At 40.6% G+C, this 26594-nt stretch overlaps 3 protein-coding genes and 1 pseudogene across 3 annotated transcripts; 2 read left to right on the top strand and 2 right to left on the bottom strand.

Moving 5' to 3' along the window:
- The first annotated feature begins 1430 nt into the window (after positions 1-1430).
- On the top strand, positions 1431-5460 carry LOC121762403 (WEB family protein At5g16730, chloroplastic-like). The gene is made up of 3 exons (XM_042158281.1): positions 1431-1962; positions 2443-2638; positions 2705-5460. Exons 1-3 carry the CDS (start codon positions 1946-1948, stop codon positions 5255-5257), a joined length of 2766 nt encoding a protein of 921 aa, XP_042014215.1. The 5' UTR covers positions 1431-1945; the 3' UTR covers positions 5258-5460.
- Positions 5461-11426: 5966 nt separating this feature from the next.
- On the top strand, positions 11427-14162 carry LOC121760144. Its single transcript, XM_042155761.1, has 7 exons — positions 11427-11607; positions 11683-11787; positions 11979-12093; positions 12615-12730; positions 13119-13298; positions 13562-13704; positions 13805-14162. The coding sequence occupies exons 1-7, from the start codon at positions 11483-11485 to the stop codon at positions 13987-13989; spliced, it is 969 nt and encodes a 322-aa protein (XP_042011695.1). The 5' UTR covers positions 11427-11482; the 3' UTR covers positions 13990-14162.
- Positions 14163-14302: 140 nt separating this feature from the next.
- LOC121760145 (cinnamoyl-CoA reductase-like SNL6) lies at positions 14303-16518 on the bottom strand. The gene is made up of 5 exons (XM_042155762.1): positions 16277-16518; positions 16006-16163; positions 15187-15378; positions 14771-15102; positions 14303-14660 (listed from the first exon to the last, which is right to left on the bottom strand). Exons 1-5 carry the CDS (start codon positions 16407-16409, stop codon positions 14555-14557), a joined length of 921 nt encoding a protein of 306 aa, XP_042011696.1. The 5' UTR covers positions 16410-16518; the 3' UTR covers positions 14303-14554.
- A 3789-nt stretch (positions 16519-20307) lies between these two features.
- LOC121760396 lies at positions 20308-26051 on the bottom strand (annotated as a pseudogene).
- Positions 26052-26594: the final 543 nt, after the last annotated feature.

Raw genomic sequence — 26594 nt, 5'->3', positions numbered from 1 at the left:
TCTAATATATTTCATTCCTCTAATATCATTATATATATATTTTTTCATTTCTGGAGTACATTATTTATTTAGCTCTTCTAAATCTAATATATTTCATTCTTATAAACTATTTTTTAATTTTCTTCTAGTACAATTCATTTTTTTTTCATTTCTCAAGTTCTTATGAATTAATATAATTATCATCTAACACATTTAGTTTCTTATCTTTTGAGTTAGCAACTTCTAAAATTAATCTTATTATTTTTTTAGAACAATAGAAAGTGCTTTCAATTCCTAATACTTAAATGTAAGAAAATCTATTTTAAATAGGGGAAGGTAATAATATCAATAAGTAACTCACTTTACATATGATAAATATTTTTAATAAAAAAATTATACTCTATATAGAATATGATTGAAAAAAATCTATTAGAAAGAAGATAAAAAATTCGTCGAATTTTGAAACTTCAAATCACTAAGATTATTTATCGTACCCTAAACAAAAAGTTCAGAATCCGCCACTATACAACCGATATTATTAGACTCACTTATAGTATACTATCTTTGCAGCTTCATCTAGCAAAATTACTTCCAAATGAGCCCTTAAGCAATAAATTTGTATGAGCGTCTTAATTTTGGCAATGGATAAATAAGAGTAATTTGTTCCAATATCAGTTTTATATGTAAACTGAATCTAATAATTTTACAATAATGTATAGATGCCTGCTAAATTCATACAAACTGCGGACCATTTTGAACTCTCATCTTATGATACACAAATCTATCTTCTGTTTCCATTTCTTCGATCAAATTAATAACTATAAAATGTTTAATATGTTCAATTTCACCGCACATTATAGTTCATAGTATCTGCGATTAATTGTCTCTTTTTCACCCAATCCTAAATAATTGTCACATTTTTTTTACCACCTTTAATAAAGAATACTAGTATCTCATTTTATTAATATTTTATTGTCTTATAATATAAAAGTATGACTAGTAGTGTTTCACAATATTTTATGACTCACTCTTTATATTGAGACAAATGTAATTAATTAATAAAGGACAGAGAGAGCACTATAGAAAAAAATAATTAAGGTCCCAACATTAAATAATAAAATCATTTAATATAATAAAAATATTAACTAATCCTTTGCTATGACATAATTTTACCCACTTTCTCATGATTTCGAGATATGACATAATGGGTAAAAATGGCTAAAAACTGAATCGTTGATGGTTGAAGCATATGTAACATTCCTTTTATTTTCCTCCAATTTTATTCCAAGAAATTAATGATGCTTATTATCTGGATAAACAGAGCTGCATCGATTAAAAAAAACAATTAATTAAGCTTTATTCTTCCCAACGAAATTTTCAAAATTAAAACCAAATCCACAAATGAATCTCAATTACACAATGCAATATGTTTCCATATAAACAAAATAGAAAAGCAAATGGCTCTGAAGCTTGATTAAAGTTTCTCACTTTGTAGAGAGCTCTTTATCCACCATTTTACCTGAAAAAAGCAGTAGATTCACATTCTCTCCTCTCTCTCTCGCTCTCGCTCTCCTTCTTTTTGTCTGTGACAGTTTTTATACAAGAGACCGCCTTTGCAATGGAGGGGCAGTAGGGGCAATTTGGTAATTTCTGGACTGGTAAAGGTGGTAGGGAGAGACAGAGAAAGAGCAGCGGTGGTTTGTTAGAATCTGCGACAAGAACACCCCACTCAACTCCACCACCCTAAATATTTCCATTTCTTTTTCTTTTTCAATTTTTTCTGTTTCCTATATCTCTGTTGAAACCAAAGATTTTAGATTCAGGTTTATTCTCAGAGTTGGGAGTGATAATTTCCCTTTCCCTTTCTCTTTTCACGATGTCGACATTATAGATAAACCCCCATTTTCTTTTCTTTTTTTACTTCGTTGTTGAAGAAATTGAAGCAGGAGGTTCTTGATTTTGCGCAATGTCTGCTAAATCGAAGTAAGTGTAGCTCTATCTACTTTTGTTGTGGATCTGGTGCGGTTTTGCTTTCTAATTCGCTATAATTTTTTTTTGTGTGTGTTTGAATTTTGTTTTTTTTCTTCTAAATTGAATCTGCCATTTTGGTGTTTGATGATCAGATGTGTGTTTATTGCGAAGATAAGAACGTAACGAAGTTAGAGATTGTCACTTTAATTTCTTTGGGTTGCCGCAAAATTGCTTGTTTGTTGAACCTGCATAGTTATCTTGGTTGAATTGTTGTGTATTTTAGTGTTTAATTCAATTAGGTTTTATGTTTAATTTTTTTTTTGGATTTCGCATGTGTTGTGAAAATGCCTTGCTGTAGAAGTGGAATTGGCAGAAAATATTCCATGTTTGGATTATTCTCCATTTTTGTGGAATTGAACTTCATTCCTGAAATGTGCGTTTGTGGATCTTGGATTTTTGAGTTGAGAGTTGAAGAATTTCTGCTTTGTGTAGATCTAGTTTATCTGGAACTCCAAATGCTAAAGCATCACCGGCAACTCCTCGAATCAGTAGGGGACTTGCTAGGCCTAGTGGTGATTCGATTTCCTCGTTACAAAACGGCCGCCTCTCCATGGATCGATCCCCGGGATCTGTCACGCCCAAGTCTAAATTGGAGAGGGTGTCTCCCAGGCCCAGCACGCCAACTGATGTAAGTCAAAGTAACTCTGTTTTTTAATGCGTAGTTGCATTGTGCTGATCTTGTGCTTTGTGTCAGAGGAAGCCAACGCGTTTGGTGAGGCCCTCTTCAGAGCTTCAGGCGGAGCTGAGTCAAACGCAGGAGGATCTGAAGAAAACGAATGAGAAGTTGGTTTCAGTCGAGAAGGAGAAGGAAAGGGCTCTTGATGAAGTGAAGGAAGCCCAGAGATTGTGTGCTGAGGCGAACGAGAAGCTTAAGGAAGCTCTGCAGGCTCAGAGACGTGCGGAGGAGAATACTGAGATTGAGAAGTTTCGGGCGCTTGAGATGGAGCAGGTGGGGTTTGGGGAGAATCACATGAAGGAAGACGAATGGAGGAAGGAGCTGGAGGATGTGAGGAGTCAGCATGCCATGGATGTGGCTGCGCTGCTGTCCACAACTCAGGAGCTTCAGAACGTGAAGCAAGAACTGCTGATGACGTCTGCTGCTAAGAACCAGGCGCTGAACCATGCTGATGATGCCACAAAAATAGCCGAGATTCATGCAGAGAAGGTTGAGGTACTGTCTGCTGAAGTGATTCACTTGAAATCTGCGCTTGAGTCGAGGGTGGAGATGCAGGCCGTTGAGAACAACAAATTGGTGTCAGGTTTGGAGTTAGATATACATTCTCTTCGACAAGAACTTGAACGAGTGAAGTTTGTTGAGGAGAAATTGGCCGGAAAAGATGATGCGATGGAGAAACTCAATGTTGATCTAGAGGCTTCAAAGTTATCTGAATGTTATGCGCATAATCTAGTGAGGGAGCTTCATCAACAAGTCGTGGAGCTAACGTCTCAGGCTGAGCAAGCATGTGAATCAGAGAAGTCGGCTTCAGAAACTCTTGGAACGGTCGTGAAGAAACTGGAAGACAGTAATGATCTGCTGCATGATGCAAAGTCTGAAATCGAGCTGCTCAAGGAGAAGCTCGATTTATTGGAGATCTCGAATGAGAGACAAAAAGGTGATTTGGTGGAGTCAGAGCATTGTCTAGAGCGAGCTAGAGCAGAATCTTCTGAACTGGTGAGGAAGGTTGAAGTGCTCGAGTCTGAACTTGAAACGACGAGAGAAATGAGAAGCATGGCGTTGAACAATGAAAAGATTGCAGCTGCTAGTGTAGAAAAGCTGTTGGAAGAGAAGAACAAGCTCACGAACGAGCTGGAAACTTCCAGAGACGAAGAGGAGAAAAGCAAGAAGGCATTGGAGAGTTTGGCATCAGCGTTGCACGAAGTCTCCTCAGAAGCAAGAGACGTTAAAGAAAAGCTAATCTCAAGTCAAGCTGAAAATGAAAGTCACGAAACACGTATCGAGGATCTGAGACTGTCTCTGAAATCAACAAATGAGAAGTATGAAAGCATGCTTGATGATGCAAGAAAACAGATCAATACTCTTACCGATTCGGCTGAGGAGTCAAGGCATAAATGTGGTAACTTGAAGGCTGATTTGGAGCAGAGGGAGCTAGATTTGGCGAATTCTGTGAAAAAGTCTGAAGATGAGAAATCCGATATGGAAAACAAAATAAGCAGGCTGATTGATTCAGTTGAAATGTCAAAGATTGATTATGGTAACTTAAAGGCTCGGTTGGAGCAGAAAGATCAAGATTTGATGAAGTCTGTGAGAGAGTCTGAAGAAGAGAAATGCCATATGAAAAATGAACTAAGCAGGCTGATTGAATCGCTTGAACAATCGAAGCTCAATTATGATAGTTTAAAGGCTGAGTACCAGCAGAAGGAGGTAGATATGGCGAATTTGGTGAAGCAGTCTGAAGAAGAGAATGATAGCATGGAAAACGAAGTAAGACGGCTGGTGAGCTTGCTAAAACTGGCGGAGGAAGAGTCGTCTGCAGCGAAGGAGGAGAGGGATCAGTTGAATAAGTCCTTCAGCGAGGCTGATTCAGAGGCGATTCACCTAAAGCAAGTACTTGGTGAAGCGAATGAGGAGAGCGCGAGGCTCAAAGAGTGTGTGAACGAGATGGAAAACCGATTGCATAGGATTCTTGCAGAGAATGAGGATCTGCACAAAAGGGAGGCAGCGTCTCAGGAAAAAATCGAGGAGCTATCTAAGTCACTCGAAGATGCACTGGCCAAGCAGGAGGAAGAAAGTGGCAACCTAATGGACTGCGAGAGAGACTATGATATGCTTCCGAAAGTGGTAGAATTCTCCGAACAGAATGGCAGGGGAGATGTGAGGCATGCAGCCGAACCCCTATCTCAGCCGAACGAGCTACCTATCAATGAGGGGCAAGCCGAAGCGAATGCATCTGGTGATAAAGTTGAGAACTCAAATGGAACACTAAAAGATGGTGAAAGAAACGCAGAATCCACAGAGGTCGACCTCAAGATGTGGGAAAGCTGCAAGATCGATGCGAAGGACTTCTCTCCTGGGAGAGAAACGGAGCAAGAATCATTTGAGGATGAGCTGGAGTCAAAAGGTGAAGGTGCTGATATGTATGATCAAGCGAACGGGGCGTTGTCGGGTGATAGTGCTGGGAACAACGGGAGCCCCCAGTCGAAGTCAGGCAGTCAGAAGAAGAAAAAGGCTTTGCTGCAGAAGTTTGGAAGCCTGTTGAAGAAGAAGGGCAGTAGCAATCACAAGTGATAGCAGACATATATTTGTGTTTAGGGAGGTAAAGTGAATATTTTTCCATATTTGCAATGGAATTTGGTTTTGGTGATTTGGTTCATTTTTTGTTCCAATTTCAGCCCTCTTAGGTTTGTTTGGAAAAGTTGAAAGTGGAGATTTGTATCATCATGGTTTAGCATATTACTTGTCTGACAATGTAATGTGAATTATGTTGTGGACTTGCCCTTGTTTTTTTATTAGGTCTGATCTTTTATTCTATGTCGTGTTGTGATTTACTCATCACGGGATCTTGTATTGAGATGAAATGAAATGAAATATACACGGTTATGTCATCGTGCATGGGGAATTGGGGATGTTATGCATGACTATGTCATCGTGCACCTCTGAGATCTTACAGATATGAGTTCAAAGTACCAAGGCATATGGCGATGTATGTTGTGACATAGTGTCTTATTATTTAGTTATTTGGATTAGAGATGCCCACCGGTTCCGAACCGGAACCGTGTTAATTTTTTCAAACCGGAACCGTCGCATTTAGAACCGCGGTCCGGTTCCGGTTCAAGATTTTTCGAACCGGAACCGTCACCGAACCGTCGGTTTCACGGTTCCGGTGAGAAAACCGAGGCGGCAGCTTTTTCAGCCGGTTTTGTCGGCCCAAACTGGCGGTTTTTGGACCGGAAACCGGCGGTTAACCGCGAAACCGGTGGTTTTCGGTTCCGGTGCGGAACACGAGGTAGACGGTTTGTTGACCGAACCGACAGTTTTGGCGGTGAAACCGGCGGTTCCGACGGTTTTCCGCCAAAACCGTCGGTTTTCCGAAATTCAAATTTTTTTAACTTTGATTTTGAATTCAAATTCATCCATTATCCCCCATTTCATGTGTTTTTATTTACGTTCCGACGACACTTGTAAATTATATTACATTGTTGTATAGTATACTTGTATATGTATTGTAAATTGTAATGTATAGTTGTCCGTTACAACTCAAATTTAATAAAATTGATATAATTTTCACCTTATTCGTCTTATTTCGATTTAAATTATCCGTTGTCTTGTTCCAATTTATTGTATAAGTCCAAATTTCAAATTACATAGAAAAAAAAAACCGAACCGTGAAACCGCCGGTTTTTGAACCGGACCGTGTAAACCGTCCGAAAACCGGCGGTTCCGAACCGGAATCGTCGGTTTTCGAACCGGAACTGGAACCGTGAAATAGCCTCACGGTCCGGTTCCGGTTCCGAATTCCTATAAACCGGAACCGGCGGTTTATTTATTATCTATTTTGCCACAAACTATTTTATTTTTAAACAATTAGAATCGAGCAGAATTATAAGCTCTATTTTGGGTTTTCTTGTTGGTACTTTTTCCGGAATGATCGAGTCGAATCAAACCTAGGGTCCTTAGAGCATTAGCAGTGGTGCAGACATCCCAAAAACACCTCCTGCCACGTCATACAGACATTCCACTGCGGATGCCACCTCATACGGACATCCCACTGCACAATGGCGGACATCCCCAAGGACATCCCGACGGACTTCCCACAATAATAAAAATTCACAAATTCACAAATTAAATAATTTCCGAAATTAAACAATTTACGGAATTAAAATTTCGACACAAATAGGGAAAAAATTCCATTAAATAAAAAAAGAAAAGTACATTTCACCAAATTAAAAAAAATACATTTCAATAATTAAAAACTACATCAACAACGACCCCTTTGCTGCCATACTTCTTCAATAATATCGTTCTGGAGTCGAACATGGGCTTGTTTTTGGCGCATGTCGGCAAATGCACCGACTCGATCGACTTACTCGTGGGGTATCCCCATGCGTACATAGCTAGTGGCCACGCCGTGGCTTGGACCCGCATCTTCAGCATCATCATTAGTCCAATCAGTCAGTGCTGGACCTTCATCTTCGACAATCATGTTGTGCATGATAATACATGCGTACATGATGTCGGCGATGCTGTCAACATACCACAGCCATGCTGGACCCTTCACTGTCGCCCATCGAGCCTGGAGCACACCAAATGCCCGCTCCACATCCTTACGCGCTGCCTCCTAACGACCCGCAAAATATATCTTATTTTCATCTGTTGGGCATCTGATCGTCTTCACAAAGACGGGCCACATAGGGTATATCTCATCCGCCAAATAATAGCTCATATTGTGCTGGTTGCCGTTGGCGACGAAATTGACGGCCGGACCAACACCCATGCACTGGCTTTGGAAACCTTCGTTGAACCCCGTAAATACGACATCACGCGTATCATACTAACTAAGCTACGCGATGATATGTTGCTTTATACTTTCTCCGTCTCAAGGTAGTTGAGTCGTCTTCCTTTTTGGGTTGTCTTAAGGCAGTTGAGTGTGTCTTTACTCCCTCTTCATCTCTCTTACTTTACTTTCTCCACTTTAACCTTTACACATTAATTTCTTAAATCTTGTGTCCAAAAGAAATGTCCCAACTACCTTGGAACGGATGAAGTATATAAGAATCAATGTCAACATTTATATTTGGACAAAGATTGGTAATTTCCAACAAACTTTAAAATCGGTCTAAATTATTAGTACAAATTTTACATTTTGTTTGTTATTTTTCATGGCAAGTCAATGATTATATCTTACTAACTTACGTACAATTTTTTATCCTACTTGGTCATACTAAATCAATGAGGCCTTTTTATCATACTTATCATAAACTTAAAAAGTGAACTATAATATTATAAATATTTCATGGTTGTCCATGTAGAATAAATGTTTTGCCGAAGATATCTTAATTGGACTGAATTGAAAAATAATAAAGAAAATACAAAATTTATGATATTTAGACCAACTTTAAAGTCCATTTTTATTGTTTTAGCTTTTAGGGACCAATATCTTTTTATTCTTTGAGTATTAGTAATATACTCCTATTGTTTTAGAAACAAAAAACGCTTTATTAAATAGCAAATCTGATATGGCTATTAATTTCATGGAGATGGAAGTTCATTTTAAATTATATAAATAATAATATTTTAAAAGGTAAATATACTTCTTAAAAATGGTGATGGCAAGGGAAGAAGATAAATTGAAAAATTACTAGTAGTATATACAAATAACTATCGCATTTATTTTTTTTGTTGAGAAGAGATAAAAATAAATTTGCTAATTATTTCTTTTTACTTTTCTATCTTCCCCTATTTTTTGGATTTTATTCAATATTTAAGTTTTACACCATTTTTAATATTTGCCTCATAAAAATTTTGCAGTAACACCATATTTAATGTTATTCCATTGAAAAATTCTGTTTGATTTTGGTGTATGATTGGAGAAATTGTCTACACTAAAAATGAATTTTAGTGATTGAAGATGGTCTTAAAATGCTCTAGTAAAATTCATTTTGCATTTCTAGTAGTACTCTTTTCATCCACCATTAGTAATTTAATTTCTTCACAAAATCAAATATTTTTTTAGAAGTTAGTACTATTTAACGGTGGACGAAAGAAGTGGTGAATAGTGATTTATTTGAGATTTTTAATCACAGCGACTTACTATTAGGAAAAAAAATACAAAAGTAGAGTGAAACACCGGTGAGGTTTCTGATTTCTGTCAATAATTAGAGCATCCGCAGCGGCGGGCGTCCCGACGGACGTCGGACCGGCGTGCCGGACGTCCGCCATTAGGCGTGCGACCGGCGGACGTGGACGTCGCTTGCGGACACCGGAGTTCCGCGGCTTTTCAATGACGTCCGTCGGGACGTCCACCATTGCAGTGCCACGACGGACGTCCCAGCGGACGTCCCAATTTTTAATTTTTAATTTAAAAAAAAATAACTTTATATATACGGCTAGTTGAACTTCATATCATTCGCACCACTTGTTTTAACGAGTTTCTCTCTCTCTACTTTCATTTCTTTTGAAGATAAATGGAGTACCACGATAGTGATTCTCCCGCCACGAGCGAGTCATAAACGCCGACCTTTTCCGTTAGAGTTGGGGGAAATGCCGACGGAAGTGCACCAATGTCTGGGATGATGCCTGGAATGGCGCCGATGATGCCCCAAACCCAAATGGCGAGGATGATGCCCGTGTACTACAATATGTACCCCCCTTGGTGTGCAAGGATGGGTGGGATGATGCCCCAAATGTCCGAGATGAGTGCCGCGATGAAGGGGATGATACCCCAAACGCCCGGGATGATGCATGGCATGTCTGCCGCTGCGGGGGGAGTAGGCAGGGGGTACCCCAATCACTTGGGGACAATGTCTATCGCCCCTACATGGATTTATTGTCTAGTGATTCCCTGCAGAGTACTTCTCTGGAGACTCAGTTCACCGGCATTGAGACTTTCTCTTTTGAGGAGTTGGGGCTATCTCCGATCAGGGAGTCTCCCACTAAGATGCCACTGGCGGTAGGGAGGACGAGGAAGCAGTGGAAAGGGAAGAGCAAGGGCAAGGGCACTACCTCGTCCTCGCGTGCGGGGAACGAGGGTGGGGCTGGGGCCATGGAGGGGGGGAGGAAGCCGGCGGGAGAAAGAGGACCATCTGGATCGTAGGGGAGTGCGTCGCGCTGGCGAAGGCCTACATCAGTGTAGTCGAGGATCCCTACGTCGGGGCTAACCAACATATCGGCAGAATGTGGTGCCGCATTAGCCAAAGCTACATCGAATTCAAACCGCCAGGTAGGAAGCCTCACGATAGAGAGTAATGTCGGAAACAGTGGGAGCGGCTGAGGAGGCAGCTTAGCCGATTTGCCGGCATCTACCAAAACAACCTCCGCATGGCAACCAACGACATGTTCGCCGATGATGTGAAACTTCTGTCTCACTAGCAGTACCCCGACAGTGAATTGGGTTTCGGGGAATTCAAATATTGGGAGGTGTATCTTGTGGTGCAGACTTCCGCCAAGTTTAGGTGTTGAAGATGGCTGGCCGAAGCGGACGAAGATCAACGCCTCCGGCGAGTACAGCAGCAGTGCCGGTTCCCACGAACTCCCCGACGCCGAGGCAGAGTTCCCGACACCTCAATCGTCTTCCCACCGCTATCGCCCGGTTGGGCAAAAGACCGCGATGTGGACGGCTAGGGGAAGCGCTAGCGGGTCCCACGAGATCCAATCGGAAGCTCCTTCCCTGGTCACTCCCGAGCTCAACCATCTCACCCGCATGCAGCTAACGCAGAGCATGCTCGACACCATGGACAAGTGGCATGCAACAACTAATCCGTTATACAAGATGATGTTGAAGGATGCCATCGACACTATGAGGCGCGATTTGGGGATGGCCCCCCTGCCCGGGAGTGGCGCCGGGACTGGCGACGGGGACAACGAGGAGTGAGACGGGGGCAGCATTTGTCGAAGCTTGAGGTTGTTTTTTTTAACTATATATATTTTTTAAATAATTATGTATGTTTTTTTTAAATAAAGTGGTTGCATTTTCTTCATATCCGTGTCGAAATTTTAATTCCGTAAATTGTTTAATTTGGTGAATTTGTGAATTTTTATTATTGTGGATGTCCGTCGGGATGTCCTTGGGTATGTTCGTCATTGTGCAGTGGGATGTCCTTATGACGTGGCAGGGGGCGTTTTTGGGAAGTTCGTCGGGACATCCGTCCTCCTGTGAATGCTCATAATATCACCTATCCTTAGGGCATCCGCAATGCTGCGGATGTCCCTCCGCCCTTCCCGGCGGACTTCCCAAAAATCTCTCCTGTCATGTCATAAGGACCTCCCACTGCACAATGACGGACATCCCCAAGGACTCCCCACAAAAAAAATCACAAATTCACAAATATGCAATATACATAATTAAAATTTCGACACGAATACATGGAAAATGCAACAACTTCATTAAAAATAAAAAAAACATACATAATTATCTTAAAAAATACATAATTTTGAAATAAGAAAAATACAACCCACTAGCTTCGATAAATGCAACCCCCGTCTAACTCATCGTCGTCCCCGTCGCCAGTGCAACATGCCGTATATATAAATTTATAAAAAAAAATTAAATTAAAAAATGGGAAGTCTGCGCGTTGCCGCAATGGCGGACGTCGGCACGGACGTCCCATGACGACCGCGCCCCTCCCGTGTCCGCAAGCCACGGGCGTGTCCGCCCCTCCCCGAAGCCTATCCGACGTCCGCCGGGAAGGGCAGCATTGCGGATGCTCTTAAACATTAAGATTCAAAACCCCAAAAATAATCTATATTTCTGTAGGATTCTCGCCAAAGTTTACAGATTAATCAATAAAGCTAACGATGTTCGCCGAATTGATATGCGGTTTGGTTTTCTACTGGATAATTAAGCGATTTTTCTTCGACGACGATTCCGAATTCGATCTCGATTCCTCGCGTTTCAATGCCCTTACTGCCGTCGCTAAAAGGTTACATTCATTAATTTTATGAATTGAACTATCCTCATTTCTATTGATGTTTTAATTGTAATTGTGTGGGATTAGATTGGAGAAGCTGTATGCAGGGAGCAAAGTTTACGTGGGGCTCCAAATTCCAGACCCTGATTCTGCTTCTCGCAAAAACATTGATCTTATTCTCGTCACTAATCAGTAAGTCTCCCTCTTTTATAAATTTCATGTGCTTACTGATTCTGTAGTCTTGTTTCCTACGCCATTGTTTAGTGTGTTTAAGCTACTGATGTTTTTGCCTGGTGAATCGTCAGCTCGTTTTGTAATTCATGAAGTTTACAGAGGAATTTGAATTGTTATGGTTGGATGAATGTTGTGTTCCTCTTGTGCAGTGAGGCAATAGTGATTTCTGTAAAGAATGTATCGGGGTTTGTTTCGGTCGATAAGGATGGTGATTGGGTGTGCACTGACAAAGAGCATCGAAGAACTGAGCGCCTTCCCAATCCCGTAAGCTACTAATTGTATCTCGTTCTTTATGGAGTACCTTCTTCCATCCATTCCACCTTGGTTTGCATACACTTTGCATACTTCACCACATTTTCTATAGGGTACTATGACTTAGTTAGAGGTGGATTTGGAAACCACTGCTAGGTGAACAATTTGACTCTTCTATTAACCTCGACGGCGTTGTGTGCTTTCTGTAAATAATCGTAGCTTTTTGTGTGATAAGATTAAGGACTTAAAGTTACTGAGTACTATGGCACTTAGAGCATGCTGACCTGACTTGTATTTCATCTAAAAATGAGCCAATTCCATTTAGTGGGATAACAGATTATTTTGTAGTTGTAGAGTACTATGGTCTAGAACAGATAAGGATAAGATATCTTATAAGATTTTCAAAAACTCTTGGTGGTTAAGTATTGTCTGATCCTCAGAGTTGTCATCGTCTCTAGCTCAATAACTAGTGATTTTCTTTCTCTTGCAAGAACTCATGCCTTGCACAAGTAATCTAAATTTTTACGATTCAGGTAGCTGAAATCGAGCACTTGGTTTCCATTGTTGAAGGGTACCTTGAACAGAGGGGAGCTGCTCTTCCAGAAGGATATTTATCTTATAAAGTCATATGCCCTGATCCGAATTTTTGGTATGATTTTCGTTTTCTATGTTCTTATTGGATATGTTTGATTGATTTTTTTTCCTGCTTTTTCTTTGTTTATGACTTGAGAGTTGGGTGATCCACTGATCTGTATTGGTTTCATACTGAGGGACTGATGTTGCCTGCTATTGAGATAATACTTTATTTCCCTTTGATTTTATTTGATTCTTACATGAGTTGTGTGTTTAGTGAAAACTAACCTTTGCAAGTTTCTTAGGATTCCTCCAGGGTGTTACGTGTGTATGTATGTGTGTGGAGTATGCATACTTGTTCCGTGGGAGTGTGATTGAGGTGTGTGTGATTGTGTATGCAGATTATGTAAATTGTAAACTGTATGTAGTCGTTCATTTTTCTGACCTTGCTGCTTTTCTATCAGCCAATCGGTACCCTTTCCACCTGAGGTCATTACTTATGGTCAGTGGACACAACTAAAACCCGACCAAAATAGTTCATATTCTGGATGGATCAAAGGTGCGCTTTTTCGTGGGAAGAAATCGCAGGAGTCATTTTCCGAGAAGCTCAACTCTGTTCTCTGCACTGCTCCAGCATGTGATAGGTTTGTTTCAGAGTCACTTTTACGATTGTGTCTTACTGGCTTTCTAATCTGTTTGTCAAAACTTAAGGGCTGTGCTGCAAGCATGACGATCCCTTCAAAATAGACTCAATAAATTAACACCACATTGATTTAGAAAAGATCATGTGAACATCGGAGATTTGTTGCTGTTGTGTTGGACCCTTTAGACTAGCTCGACTTTTCACTTTTTAAAGGAGCTTGGCCAACAACTTAACGAATATGGACATTGGCGTAATGTAATGCAGGTTGGAGGTCAAAGGGAACAAGTCTATTTTGGGAGAGTTTCTCGAATTCAAAGGCAAACAAGACGATCTTCAGGCGTTAAGAAAGATCAAACGATCGAAAGTCAGTCATATGACCTTTCAGAAGACTAGCATGTTTTCTTTTGGTAAATTCTTTCGTCACCTCTGTTGGATTTTGCCACAAAAAACTGCATTGCATTCACTGCACTTTTTCACATGTTTTGCTGCCGGGTTTGTTCTTTGCAGTTCATTCGGAAGTCCAAGTCTTGTACGCTTTGCGTGATTATCGTGTTGAAGGACCTTCTTGGTCGTCACAATGGAAAGAAGTTGTTGTTAGATCGAGCACGGAGGTACTTTTTAGGCCGCAGAACTCTACTAGATTATGCAAGTATAAGCTTTCTACAATTACTTCGATCTCACTGAGTGTTTGAGCACTGCGTATAATATCCACCACATATATGAGGTAGCAGTTTAAATGGTAGTACTTTACTCTTCTCTCTTCCTCTGCTTGAATGCATGTATCTAATCCATGGATTGTGGTTTGTAAATTTATGAGCATAGATTATTACTTAAATAGTAGCATAATGATCCTTTTTTACATACATGGTGCACTTTCTACTTAGTTAGATGTATCAATTGAGTATATAAGTTTGCCCTGTCCAAATTTGTTGCTGGGATTGGGATTTGGATTTGGATTTGGATTATACAGTACAATGTTACAAGCTTAGGTTTGAAGTGGCCAAGTTCAGTGTGGGGAATAATCTCATGACATCAGCCACTTTACACTTTTATTTTTCTTTGAAGTTCAAAGAATCGCATATATATAGGGAATATGCTACACTATTTTACGTGGGCTAGAAATATTCTAATATATCTAAGCCTTTACTTTTCTTCATTTTCACTCAACATATGCAGTGTACATTGCCAAAATGCATCGTCTCCTTGCGTGCAAACTGTTCGTACTTTTGTATCCTTTTATCCCCTTCAACGATTGATTCATTCATCCTCGCTTGTCATTTGTAATCTACTCTCAAAATCCACCATCAACTTGCGCAATTTGCCGTTGCTTATCCTCTGTTGGTGCACACTGTCGTCGTCGAACCTGTGATCGCAACAAAATTCACAAATTTTAGCATACACAGAGAAAGAATTTATCGATTCTTTCATGGTTTAAAAAGTATTTCTAGCTCTGCCACCAAGCTACCGACTTACATGTCTTGTGACGGCGATGACGGTAGGAGCATCTTTGCCAGCTTCACCACATCGTCGTTGCAGTTTATGATGCCATTGAAGCACAGGTACCGGCCATACGAGGAGACATCCTCAAAGACGCAAATGTGTGCATCAACAAGGAAGTCGAGATCGACAGTGACAAGAACACCGTCCTTGAACATCTCAGCGGCCCCAAGCAAGTAGGGGTCCTTGATGCTCAAGTCAGGGTACATCAACAGCCCCGCGTTTATCGACACCATGTTCACCTCCCGGTCCATTGCCAACGCCCATGCTGTCTTCTCGGCTATGGTTTTCGACAGGCCGTGCCATAACTGCATAGGAGAATACGAGATGAAATACTATAACAAGACAGTCAAATCTGAAATAAAAGAAACATTATCTAGCTAACCAAATACCTTAAACTTCTTGCAAAAGTTGACATCGCTCCAGTTTCTTTCATCGACATCGGACGTCCGGCTATCGCCATGTTCCCTCCAGACAACAGCCGTTGCGGACGAAGTAAAGACAACCTTCTCGATGGTGTCCGTCTGAGCACACGCCTCCAACACGTTGTGGGCCGCTCTTACTTCCAACTCACCCATAATTTCCTGCACAAATACAATCACACTAAAGTGATCAATTGCGCTTTCTTGTAACTTTGACGAAGACAATGAGTTTACAGCTAAAGCTGTCGGGTCGTTTTCAAAGGGTGTCTCCATTTGAATTCCAAACGACATTTAATTTCGATTTATGTCGAATTCTAGATTTCGTGTGGGCGAATCCCTAACTACAATTCAAAGATAAAAGATTGAAGAGATGTGAACTTAACAAAAATGAAGCCGATGATTAAAAATCAGTTAAAGTTGAATTTCCTTTGATAATTTTAAATCGTTATATTTATGCATACAAAATAAAGTTGAGGTAGAAAAATACAGAGTAACGTGGATGAATTAATGAAAACATATCGGATTGAAATATCATTTGGATTTTACGTGCACACGTGGTTTTGTTGGTTTTCTCATTTAAGCTGTCCCTAAAAGCTTGAGAAAAATAAGACTCGATCAATATCCATCTAGAAGCAGTCATTGGAAACTGGTTTATTGGAAACTGGTTTATGAGCTATCAAAGGAAATTCATGAATTTAATAAGCTACAAAAACAATCGGCCTAATTTATCTCTCTCTACAATTTTTAGCGAATTTAGGTGAAAGGGGGAAAAATCGGAGACGAGCTTACATCGTAGGTAGGGTGATCGGAGGGGAGCTCGAAGGAGTAGAACAAGGCGCAGCAGCCTTTGAGAGCATCCAAAATGCTGTGATAATCCAATGGATCCGAATGAAATACTCTCAGCTCCTTCTTCTCCATGGATTGCCTCTTGTAACGATGCATCTCCTCTAAAAATCCAACCAATTTCACATCACAAATTGAAAATCGGAAACCTAAATACGATGGATCAAAGCGACTGAGAATAGAGAGGTAGATAGATTAGAGAGGTGAATAAACATACCGTGGCTATGGACGGCGGCGTGAACGGTGTAGCCGCGGCGGAGGAGGCGGTGGACGAGAGCGGAGCCGAGGCGGCCGGAGGCGTCCATGACGCAGACGGTTTTGGATGAGTTCCAGAAAGAAGCTGGCGCCATTGCGGAGCTGTGTACAGAGTGGGAGGGATGTCAACAATGTAGAGGGGTTTTAGAGAGAGAGAGAGAGAGAGAGAGAGAGAGTGAGTTTTGGAAGGAAGTTGAGGGATTATTATTTAAAGAAAGAGAGAGAGAGGGAAAGAGGGGAAATGAAAGAAAATTTGGTGCATTGAAAGAGTGTGTCGTTAGCAGATGGTTGGGAAGGTGGTAGTTAGTCACAGGTAAAACAACAACAATTATTTTAGTCCTCTATTTTCTATACCAGAAAATAATAGTACTCCACAAATAATTCTGAGTTTTTTTTTTAAAAAAAAAAATCAATAATGAGTTTTTTTTTACCAACTAAATTGTGATTCATAGTCATTATTATGAGTTATGAAGAGGCTAGCTGCTACTATTCCTATTGAATGTAGGAAAAATGTTTTCCCAATTAAAATGAGATTCATAATTGTTATTAGTAGTATGATTTATGAAGAGGCCAGCTGCTATTATTCTTATTAAAAGTAGGAAAAACGTTTTACCAACTAAATTGCGTTATTAGGCCATCCACAACGCTGTTCCTATACCGTTCATATACCTTTCCTTAAACCACTATTTGAGGGCCCCACTGTACTTTTTTACTCCATTCCTTAACTAAGGAACGGAACCTGCAACCCTTCGTTCCTTAAATTACTATTCATTCAATTTCATTTTTTTATTTCCAACCCAATTCAATTTAAATAAACACACTTTAATAAAAAACAAACACACTTTATTAAAAAACACACAACATTAAAAAAAAATACAACTTAAACTTAAAAAAAATAAAAAAAAGCACACAATTAAAATCCTAAAAACATAAAAAACACACAATTAAACGTGGGAAAATAAAAAAACTACTCCGCCGGCGAATCATCCTCCGGAGGCGGTCGAGGTTGAGGGGGAGTCGGAAGGCCAAGTTGTGATGCCATATACACAATTCCGTTCCACCAGGCCGTGAATTGGGCGTACGAGAAGCGGGAAGTGTCCGCCATTGTGGCGGTCATGTACGCCACCATAAGTGTGTCCGAGCCTCCCCGCGAGCCCGATCCCGAGGCCGACTGGCTTGATTCGCCTCGGCCCTTCCTCGCTCTAGCCGTCTTCGCCGCCTTCGTCCCTTGCGGCCGACGGCGCCCACGGCTGGATCCCCCGTATTCGTCGGGCATTGGATCCCCCGTACCCCCAAACACCTGCGGTGTACCCTCGCTGGCCTCACCGGTGTCACCAGACGAGTAGCGGCCGCTCGCCGTGTGCTTCGTGCGCTTTGAGGTTGAGCCCGAGCTCGAGCGGACACCGCCGGCCCACCTTTCCTCGTCCTTGACGAGCTGCCAAATATCAACATATTTGAACTGTAGGCCGGTGTCCTGGTAGAAGACGCGCAAAGCCGCCCTCAGAATGTCGGCGCCCGAAGCTCCGCTTTGGTAGTTCGCCGCTTCGGCCGCGTAGATGCCGCAAAATTTTTTGACCTGTGCGTCGACTCGGCCAAAGTGAGCACGGAGCATTGTATATTTGCGCTTCCGGGCCCCTTTCGGCTTAGTCTGGTGGTAGACATCACGGACCTTTTCCCAGAAGCACTTGGCGGCTTGTTGGTTCCCGACGATGGGATCGTACGAGACGGTGAGCCAGGCGGTGTACACCGCCTTAGTTTCTTCGTTGTTGTACGGATGCCGGCCCAGATCCTCCAGTTCCTCCTCCTCCTCCATCTCGGGTGCCTCAGACGCAGCCCTAGAGCTTCCACCGCCTCGGCTTCCTCCCTGGGTGGGTTCTACGGGGATATCCTCCCGAATCTGGGACAAACCCTGAGAAAGCCGCGAGCCGGGTGGTCGAGCGTAGGCATCCACATCGAAAGTGGGTGGTTGGTACCCACCCGGCGTCGCCGACCCCTGGGTGCCCGGCGTCGACGACCCGGAACCACCTAGTGTGTTGTACATGGTCTCCCAATCGCCGAACGCGTTGAGATCCCACCCACCGGAGCCGCCACCGCCGTAATTCCCGTCGCCGGACATTTTGTGAAGGAGATTGAAATAGAAAATTGGAGAGGAATTGATGTTGGTTTAGGAAGAGTAGATGTGTAGTTGTGTGTGAAATGTAATAAATTAGGTGTATTTATAGAATAAGAAAATAAAAATAAAAATAAAAATAAAAAAATTAAAAAAAAAGTTAAAAAAACGGTAATATGACCGTTTAAAAAAATTTAATTATTGCGTCATCGCTGACGTGTCCCACTCGCGGGCCGGCGAGTGGGAAGCACGCACGAAGCGGGGAGCGCCACGTCGCCCGAGCGCGTGACGGCACAAGCCGTGCCGCGTTCCGTGCCGTCGGCACGCGGAACGCAATGGAAACGGAATGGGAGCGGAACGGTGCGCCGCAACGCGTTACGCGGCGAAACCGTTCCGGCGGAACGGCACGCGTTGCGGGTGCCCTTAGTTATGAAGAGCCAGCTCTACAAATAGTAGCAGCAATTAGTGTAGATAATATCTAGAAAGAAGCCTCGACAATGACTATAAATTAGTCTTCTCTACGCTATTGAAATAATTAAAGTTAGTCAAGATGCTAAAACAGTTGTTTCATTAAAGTTTGGTGTGCAATTATCTTATTTTAAGAATGAAATAATATTTAATCGCCTAATTTTACTGCTCACGATTTGCATTGAAATGTAAAATTTGAACCATTTGTAAAACAAAATTTGACTTTTTAATTTTTTAAATGACATTAAATCTTTCTGCTTGTAGTCAGTCCAATATCAATTTTACAGAACAGAGAGCACAGTTGAATTATTGAATAAAGTTGACTAAGATTGAAGCATTCCAATTTTATATGAATTATATTATTTTTCTTCTTATAATAGTCGCCAAGATAGTGGTCTAGAAGCTTTTAATCATAGATGTAGCATGTCAGATTAAATAAGATTTAATATTGAAGAAAATTCATATTTTTAGGATTTGTATCAAAAGATTGGCCTATAAAAAGAGCAGTTCAAAATTTAAAAATATAGTATTGTTAATGATTGATTCCACTTGCAGAATGCAATAAGATAATACGATGAACTTATGATGAATGATGAGAATTCAGAAGAAAATGAAAAAGTTTGGTAGGAAAAAAACGTGCGGTTTCTCAACTGTAGATGTTTGGTTTGGCTTTTGGGGCATGTGTATTTGGCTCTTTTCACAAATAGCATCGTCACATATTCGGGAAAAAATGACAAAGTAAATCAAATTGCAACCATACTAATTTAATTTAAAGATGATCTATTTATATCCAGATAAGACTCTTATCCTGATGCAGTTAATAAGCAATTTGCAGTTAACACGAGATACTATTATTCAGATTTATTCAACGAAATTTGAACCCGAGATTTTCAGTCTTATCTATATTGTAAATTTCGGTCAGACCTATACATTACTAAAGCCTTTAGTCTTTTGATTGGCTATAAGCGACATTGTCTATTGGAGTTTCTTGATGGCGAGGCCTTCTAATTTCTCCACTTAAGGTGAAAGGGAAATCCTACCAAATTAGTTAATTATTGCAAAAATTCCTTTGTGAATGGGGGATTTCATGAATTGCCTAAACCACTAGCAAAATGAATCAAAATCTCAATGTGCAGGAAGCTTTGAATTTTAATTTACCACAACTCCAAAGAGCCCTCTTTGGACAAATGTTGATGAATTAAATGAACACAAACCAAGCACTAGTCAAAATTATTACCACAAACATCAAAAGAAAATAGGAGTACAATAAATTCACGTATAAAACTTTATATTACTACAATTCAAAACCTCATGTCAAAATTCGTCAATGTAGAAAGAGTAGACTTATGAATTTGTTATAGAACGCGTCTCATTAATGAGATAAAGTTACAACAGGCTGTTTGTTTCTGGACTTCGCACAAACAGGCCCCATACCCAGCGGACGGATTTTGACCCGCTAGACCACTCGGGTCGTCTCGTTTAAGCATTCACATCAAACGGTGTGACCCACTAGCCCGACCCGGATTCGATTTGCCAGCTCTATGTGCACATAGGTTTCAACATTTGCAAACAAGCAGGCAGCAATATTTTGTCGATTAAACGATTACGCTGGTGAGGATATCGCCACCGCACTCACGTACGTACGCCACCTTCGGCCTTTTCTGCTTTTTATCTTGCGATTTTTGTGTTTTTCGCTTCTTTGTTGATGCATCTTTGGTCTCCAGATAGTCATCGTCTTCCTCCCGGGCCGCTTCTCCTGCATTACCATTCTCTGCAGTGGAGGGACGCGTTGCATCCTCGTCGTTTCTTGGTTCTGTGGTGTTGCCTTGGGGCTCGAATCGATGACGGACATTCCAGTTAGGGTATAGTCGAAGAGGTATGTGCTCCTTTGCAACCTGTGGATTCTGGTGTAGTGTCTCTGTGAATACGGAATAAGGCCTTCAAGCAGTTCACCAATGCCCTTCATCTTTTGCAGACACCAAAGCAATGAGATGTAAACTCACAATATCTCAAAACAGAAACGAAAAAATGCCAGTGATGACACACAGTACCTCGACTAAATCTGTTGGAGGGAGGATCCGAAATAGTTGATGCAGAACAAACTGCGCTATATGGCAGAGTTTTGGTTTTGTATTCCATTCTCTTACGTATTCCAAGAGTAAACAAATCTCTTCCTTCTCAAAGGGACAAAGAGCCTTCTCAATCTGAACGTCTGCGTTTGGCTTCCTGTAACAACTGGAGTTAAGATAAGAAGATAGCAAGTAGAATACTGCTGTAAAAATGATCATTTCACCTGCTGACTTCACTAAATAATTCGAAAAGTTTGTGAGGTCTGCGAAGTTCAAATGCAAGCCGGATGCCTCTAGTGTAGTCACAATCTAATACAGCATTTTCTAGATCTTGCCCTCTCAAAACATCTTCCTCCTGCGATATAATATGTATACGTTATGGCGTATGTTCAATCTTAACAAAGAAAACTGTTCTCAGTAATAATCAGATGACCCACTTCTTTACGGAAGGCCTCCTCCTTTTCTGCAGCTGTAGAGTCGTGCCACAAATTAGCAACCGCATCAACACCACCTGTAGCAAGCATCTCTGTCTTCTTACCAATAGCCAATGCCCATATCTGCAGAATTTAGGTGAGCACCTGACAATTTATTGTTCTGACTGTAGAATGAGAAGTTGTTTCATCTCCACATAATTAACAATTCTAGGAACCATCACATCTAAATATTAAGGCACATTTAGGCCAGGGACATTCAGTACTTATCGTGCCTAGGCAGCCCTATGATGTGAAGGGCGAACGTTTTGCTATGTCTGGATCATTAGTATCAGTGTTTTTGTATTTAATCTCTCAAACAAGAAGCCGTCGCTAATCTGTCTCATAAAAAAACCCATAGAACGAACCATTACCTTGTCTTCATGTTGATCATAAGTGGACAAGCATTCTTGAGTTTTGACTGTCCATAACTTCACCAAGCCATCAGCTCCTAATAACCGATTCAAACACATTCAGAAACGTAACTAGGGAACACAATAGCAACATTATGTAAACCAGAGATCAGCAAGTGAGCTTACCACAAGAAACAAATTGTGTCCCCCGTGTAATAAATGATGCTCTCATGACACTTGATGTATGTCCTTCAAATGTTTTTAGACATGAACCATCAGAGATGGCCCATAATTTTATTGTCTTATCACCCGATGCTGTTATGACACAGTGATCAACTGGAGAGAACTCCACTGACCAAATACCTCTCTTATGACCTTTAAGTACAACAACAGAAACCAGGCCCAGAAGTCTCCATACGGCTGCTGTACGGTCCTGAATATTTGGAAGAAACAAGGCAAAGTGATTTATTTGATGATTTCACTTCTGTGGCTTCTCTCAGTATACTTCACCATTTGATATGTGTTAAGTGGGGGCACATCGAGCGTGCTTCTAGTTTTGTTTAATTTACTAACCTGGGAACCACTGCAAACAAGGCTATCATCAGGTGAAACTGATAACGAGTTTATATCTTTGTCATGGGCTGCCACTACTGCTTTTGCTTTCAAACTGGAAATTTCTCCAACATTATCTGATACTCCATCAAAGCTCCAAACCTTCAAATGTCCGGTCACTGAACCAAGCAAATGCAGGAGGTAAATCTCTGAGATACATGGGTTAACACAGAGAAAACATTTGAAAAGATCAACATGTCAGTTTATTCATCTCAAGATTATGAGCAACTAGGTGCAATACTTATTCCAAAATCAGATTCTTCTACAAATATGCGAATGATAAGTATTTTAAAAAGAAGAAAATTTAAAATTCCTAAAATTTGTAAGATATTTACTTACTACCGCTGATGCAAAAGTTCCTGTTTTTCTTCGAGAAAGTAACAGCACCAAATGTGACCTACGCCAACCCCAATGCAGCATTGTCTTTGGGCTTCCCACAATCTAACCTATGGAAATAATTGGAAAAGAGACCACTATGTAACAAGTGATACAATGAGGTATGAGCTTGCGATCCAATCTAACAAGAGAGTACATGACATTGTGATATAACATACAGTGTTGTCTTTGCTTCCTGACACGATAAGGGTTTTTCCAGACGCTGACACACAGGTGTCAATGCATGGAACTACGTCGGTATGCCCAGTCAATATGTAGGAACATGACATCGATGCCAGATCATACACTCTTATCTACATGTGACAGTGATACAAAGAAAAATTAATGATGAATGTTATGGAACTGAAAGCCAAGGCCAACAAGCTAAATCAGAACTTTTTTTAAGAGTAACATGAATCTTGACAAGATTTGGTTACCTGTTCAACACTTGTAGCAACCGCAAGATATTGTTCTTCGTCACCCAGAAACTTCATATCTGCAATCTCTTCATTGTATCCAATGAGTCGTTTCTTCAGGGACAAGTTCAAACCATCATTGACAGTTTTATCCAAATCATAAATAAGAAACTGTTGATCAGCTGTAGCGCAGAGCAATCCTTGCCCTAATGGAAGCATCATTGCAGAGGTAAAACCTCTCTTAACTTCTTCTTTCTCTGAACTGACTGCTAAATCTGAAGACGTCTGCTCAAAGAGGCACACTGCCCTATTGCAGAGAAATTACTGAAGTTCAGTGAAAACATCAAAATTTATTAGGTAGTGACTTGTGGTGCAAGAGAAAATAATGTATGTTAAGGCACTTTAGAAGGAGCTATTTATAGTACTTTTACCAAATTTCTTTGACATGTCCTCAACTTTTCTTTGAAACAATAACTATAAAACTAGTAATGAGCTGAACTCCTGACACTAATTCCGGAATCAGTTTATACATTTAAGAGATCAATAACCTATTCAAAACAAGCTTCAATTCTTCAATACCAAAAACATCATCTGATCATCATACAAAAAAATCAACAAACAACATAATGAAATGGCACCGGACCTTCCACGAGCGAATGCATTTGAGCGTGGAGACCTCCCACACTCGAATTTGGCAGCTGTGGCTGTAACAAAACCGTTTTTCAAAGTACTTAAAAATAAATTGAACCGAATTTTGTTCTAGAATGAACTTCAAAATTGGTACTGAGATTTGCACATTTTAAAAGTCCCATGCAAATTATTAATTACTCCCTTATTTGATACTCTTTACTAATTTTTTTTATTTTAGCCCGAACTCTTTTATAACATACTTTTATCTAAATTTTGTTGATATTTCTAAAATTCAAATATAAGTGAAATAATACAATGAACATATGAATAGATAATAAGTGAAAAGTATGCAATATATTTTTTAAATGTAATATTATGTACGGCTCCATCGTAAAGTATATGGTGGAGCGGTGTGTAAGAACAAAGAACACGTAAGAAAAAGAAGAAGACACTCCATATGCAATCTCAAATTTAGAATCAATCTCTTCGTCGTAGGTATTACATCCGGTTCTTATTGCAAAATGTACAATGATTCATCCAATTCTACTCATATGTTTTGATATCCATTTTTATGGAGCCAACAAAGACACCACGATATGTTAATATGTTATTGACAGAACATGTAAAGAAGAATGACTTGTTAGTTGCCCAAAATGTTCAAGCAATTTTTAAAAATGGCTTTCAACAATAAAAACCACATATACTTAACTTCCAATGTTAGAGGGTCTAAACAAAACAAACTACTAAGTTGGATCATGAAGAATATTTTGATCGTGATAGTGAAGATTTATTCAAGATTTGAGGACAAATCATTTTAGTTGAAGAACTGAGAATGATGCAGATATGGTTGGGCATTAATTAGTTTTGATTTTCTTTCTTTTTGTAAATTAGGTTTTCCTAGATTTCATAAATTGTTTTGATATTTATTTATTTTTCTAGGTAATCAAAATAAGTAGATGAAAAGTTATTGATCAATATTAATTGGCTTTGATATTTTTTCTTTTAAATTGAGGTTTTTTTTAATTTAGATGTTTTTAATATATATTTTCTTCACGTTTTATTTTTCTATAACTTAGAATTAGCGTATGTATAAAAGTTTCATTACGATAGATGAAATTTAGATGCTTTATCAATAATATTTTTTGTGAGTTTAGGGCATCCACAATGGAGGTCCTGATGGTTGCCACACCAGTATGCCCCTTCTGCAATGGTTTCGCTCTAGTGTTCGTTATATCTATTAAACTCAATTTGCATTTAATTTTTAATATTATTATTTATTATTTATATTTTTAATTACAAAAATACTAAAATATATTATATTAAACACCACAAATTTTAAAAAACAACTACATTACTTAATTAAAAAAAGACTACATCAAACTTAACTAAAAAAAAACTAAATTACTAAACTAAATTACTAGATTACTTTAAAAAAACTTTAAAAAAAACTACATCACTAAATTAATAAAAACCTAATTAGTCATCTAAGTTTAACCTCTGGCTCATATTCTCGATTATTCTCTCAGTCATCCGTCGGGCTTCCGGATCGGTTTCCGTATGAAGGTCGTTTTGTGCGTCAAGTATAAACCTATACTCGCACACCTAGCGAAAACCACCGAACTCCTCGATCGCTAAGGCCACGAGCTGAGTAGACGGAAGAGGTGCAGCCTGCAGGAGAGTCGATCCAGACAGAGCCGCCTTCGGCTTCCCATTGGCCTGGGCTTTGGCAGCCTTGGTGCCAATGGGAACTCCCTCTGGCTCAGCGTTCAGATCCACAAGAGATGGGTCGCTGCTCGTGTAACCGCCAGTGGCGGCGTTCTTCGTCCGCTTCGCAGCGAGGATCCAACCGGTATCCCTCTGTTGAACTTCGCCTTGTCCTTCAAGATCAGCCAAATGTTGTACAACTTGAACTGCTCGTACTCCGACTGGTACTCGGCAATCAACTTATGGATGGCATCCTCCATTCTCTCATCACTTCCCCTTCTGTCCCTATTCTTCGTGTAGATATAGGCGAAGTTGTTGATGTGGATCTTGATCCGATCCCAACACTTGCGCAGCTGAACCTTGGTCCGCTTGTATGCCCAACCCGGTTTCACCGAGTTGTATCCGGCCTCAATGCGATCCCACATCCTGGCCGAAGTCTGGTTGTTGGAGCTTATCGAATCCTCCGTTATATCGACCCAACACTGAGCCACCTTCATGTACTCCTCCAACTCGTAGTCAGTGCGCCCCATTGCGTACTATTCGTTGGGCTCGTTGGATGAGAGTGGGACTAGGACAGATGGCGCCTTTTCCTTTCGTGCCATCTTCTTCTTCCTCCTTGGTGGCTTAGGGGCAGGAGGTTACCCACAACTGGGCTCCATGTCCTCAACCCGATACACGTCGGTGTTGAAGAACGGATCGAACTCAGAGTAAAAAATGAAAGTGGATCCTACAGATCCAGGTGTCTCGACCCGGTAGTCTTCGTGGCCGGGCCAACGGGCGCCGCTGCCGCCGCCGCCAAACTTCGGCATATCGTCGTCGACACCAACGGGGTTTGGGAATTGACTCGAATCCATTATTGAAAGTGTGAAAATGAGAAAAGAGAAGAAAAAAAGAGTAGAGTAGAGAGTGTTGGTGTGTGAAAAGTGAATGAGGGTTAGGGTATTTATAGTGGTTTAATAAAGAATAAAAAAATAAATTGCAAAAACCGTCGCGATCGGGCTTGGGCTCAGCGTTGCAATGGATGCCACTCGATCGGGCGCCGGCAATGGATGCCTGAGGACGACCGAGCCTGA

Source organism: Salvia splendens, chromosome 13 (genome assembly GCF_004379255.2).
Source record: "Salvia splendens isolate huo1 chromosome 13, SspV2, whole genome shotgun sequence".
NCBI classification, from domain to species: domain Eukaryota; kingdom Viridiplantae; phylum Streptophyta; class Magnoliopsida; order Lamiales; family Lamiaceae; genus Salvia; species Salvia splendens.
This window is presented reverse-complemented; position numbering and strand designations above follow the sequence as displayed.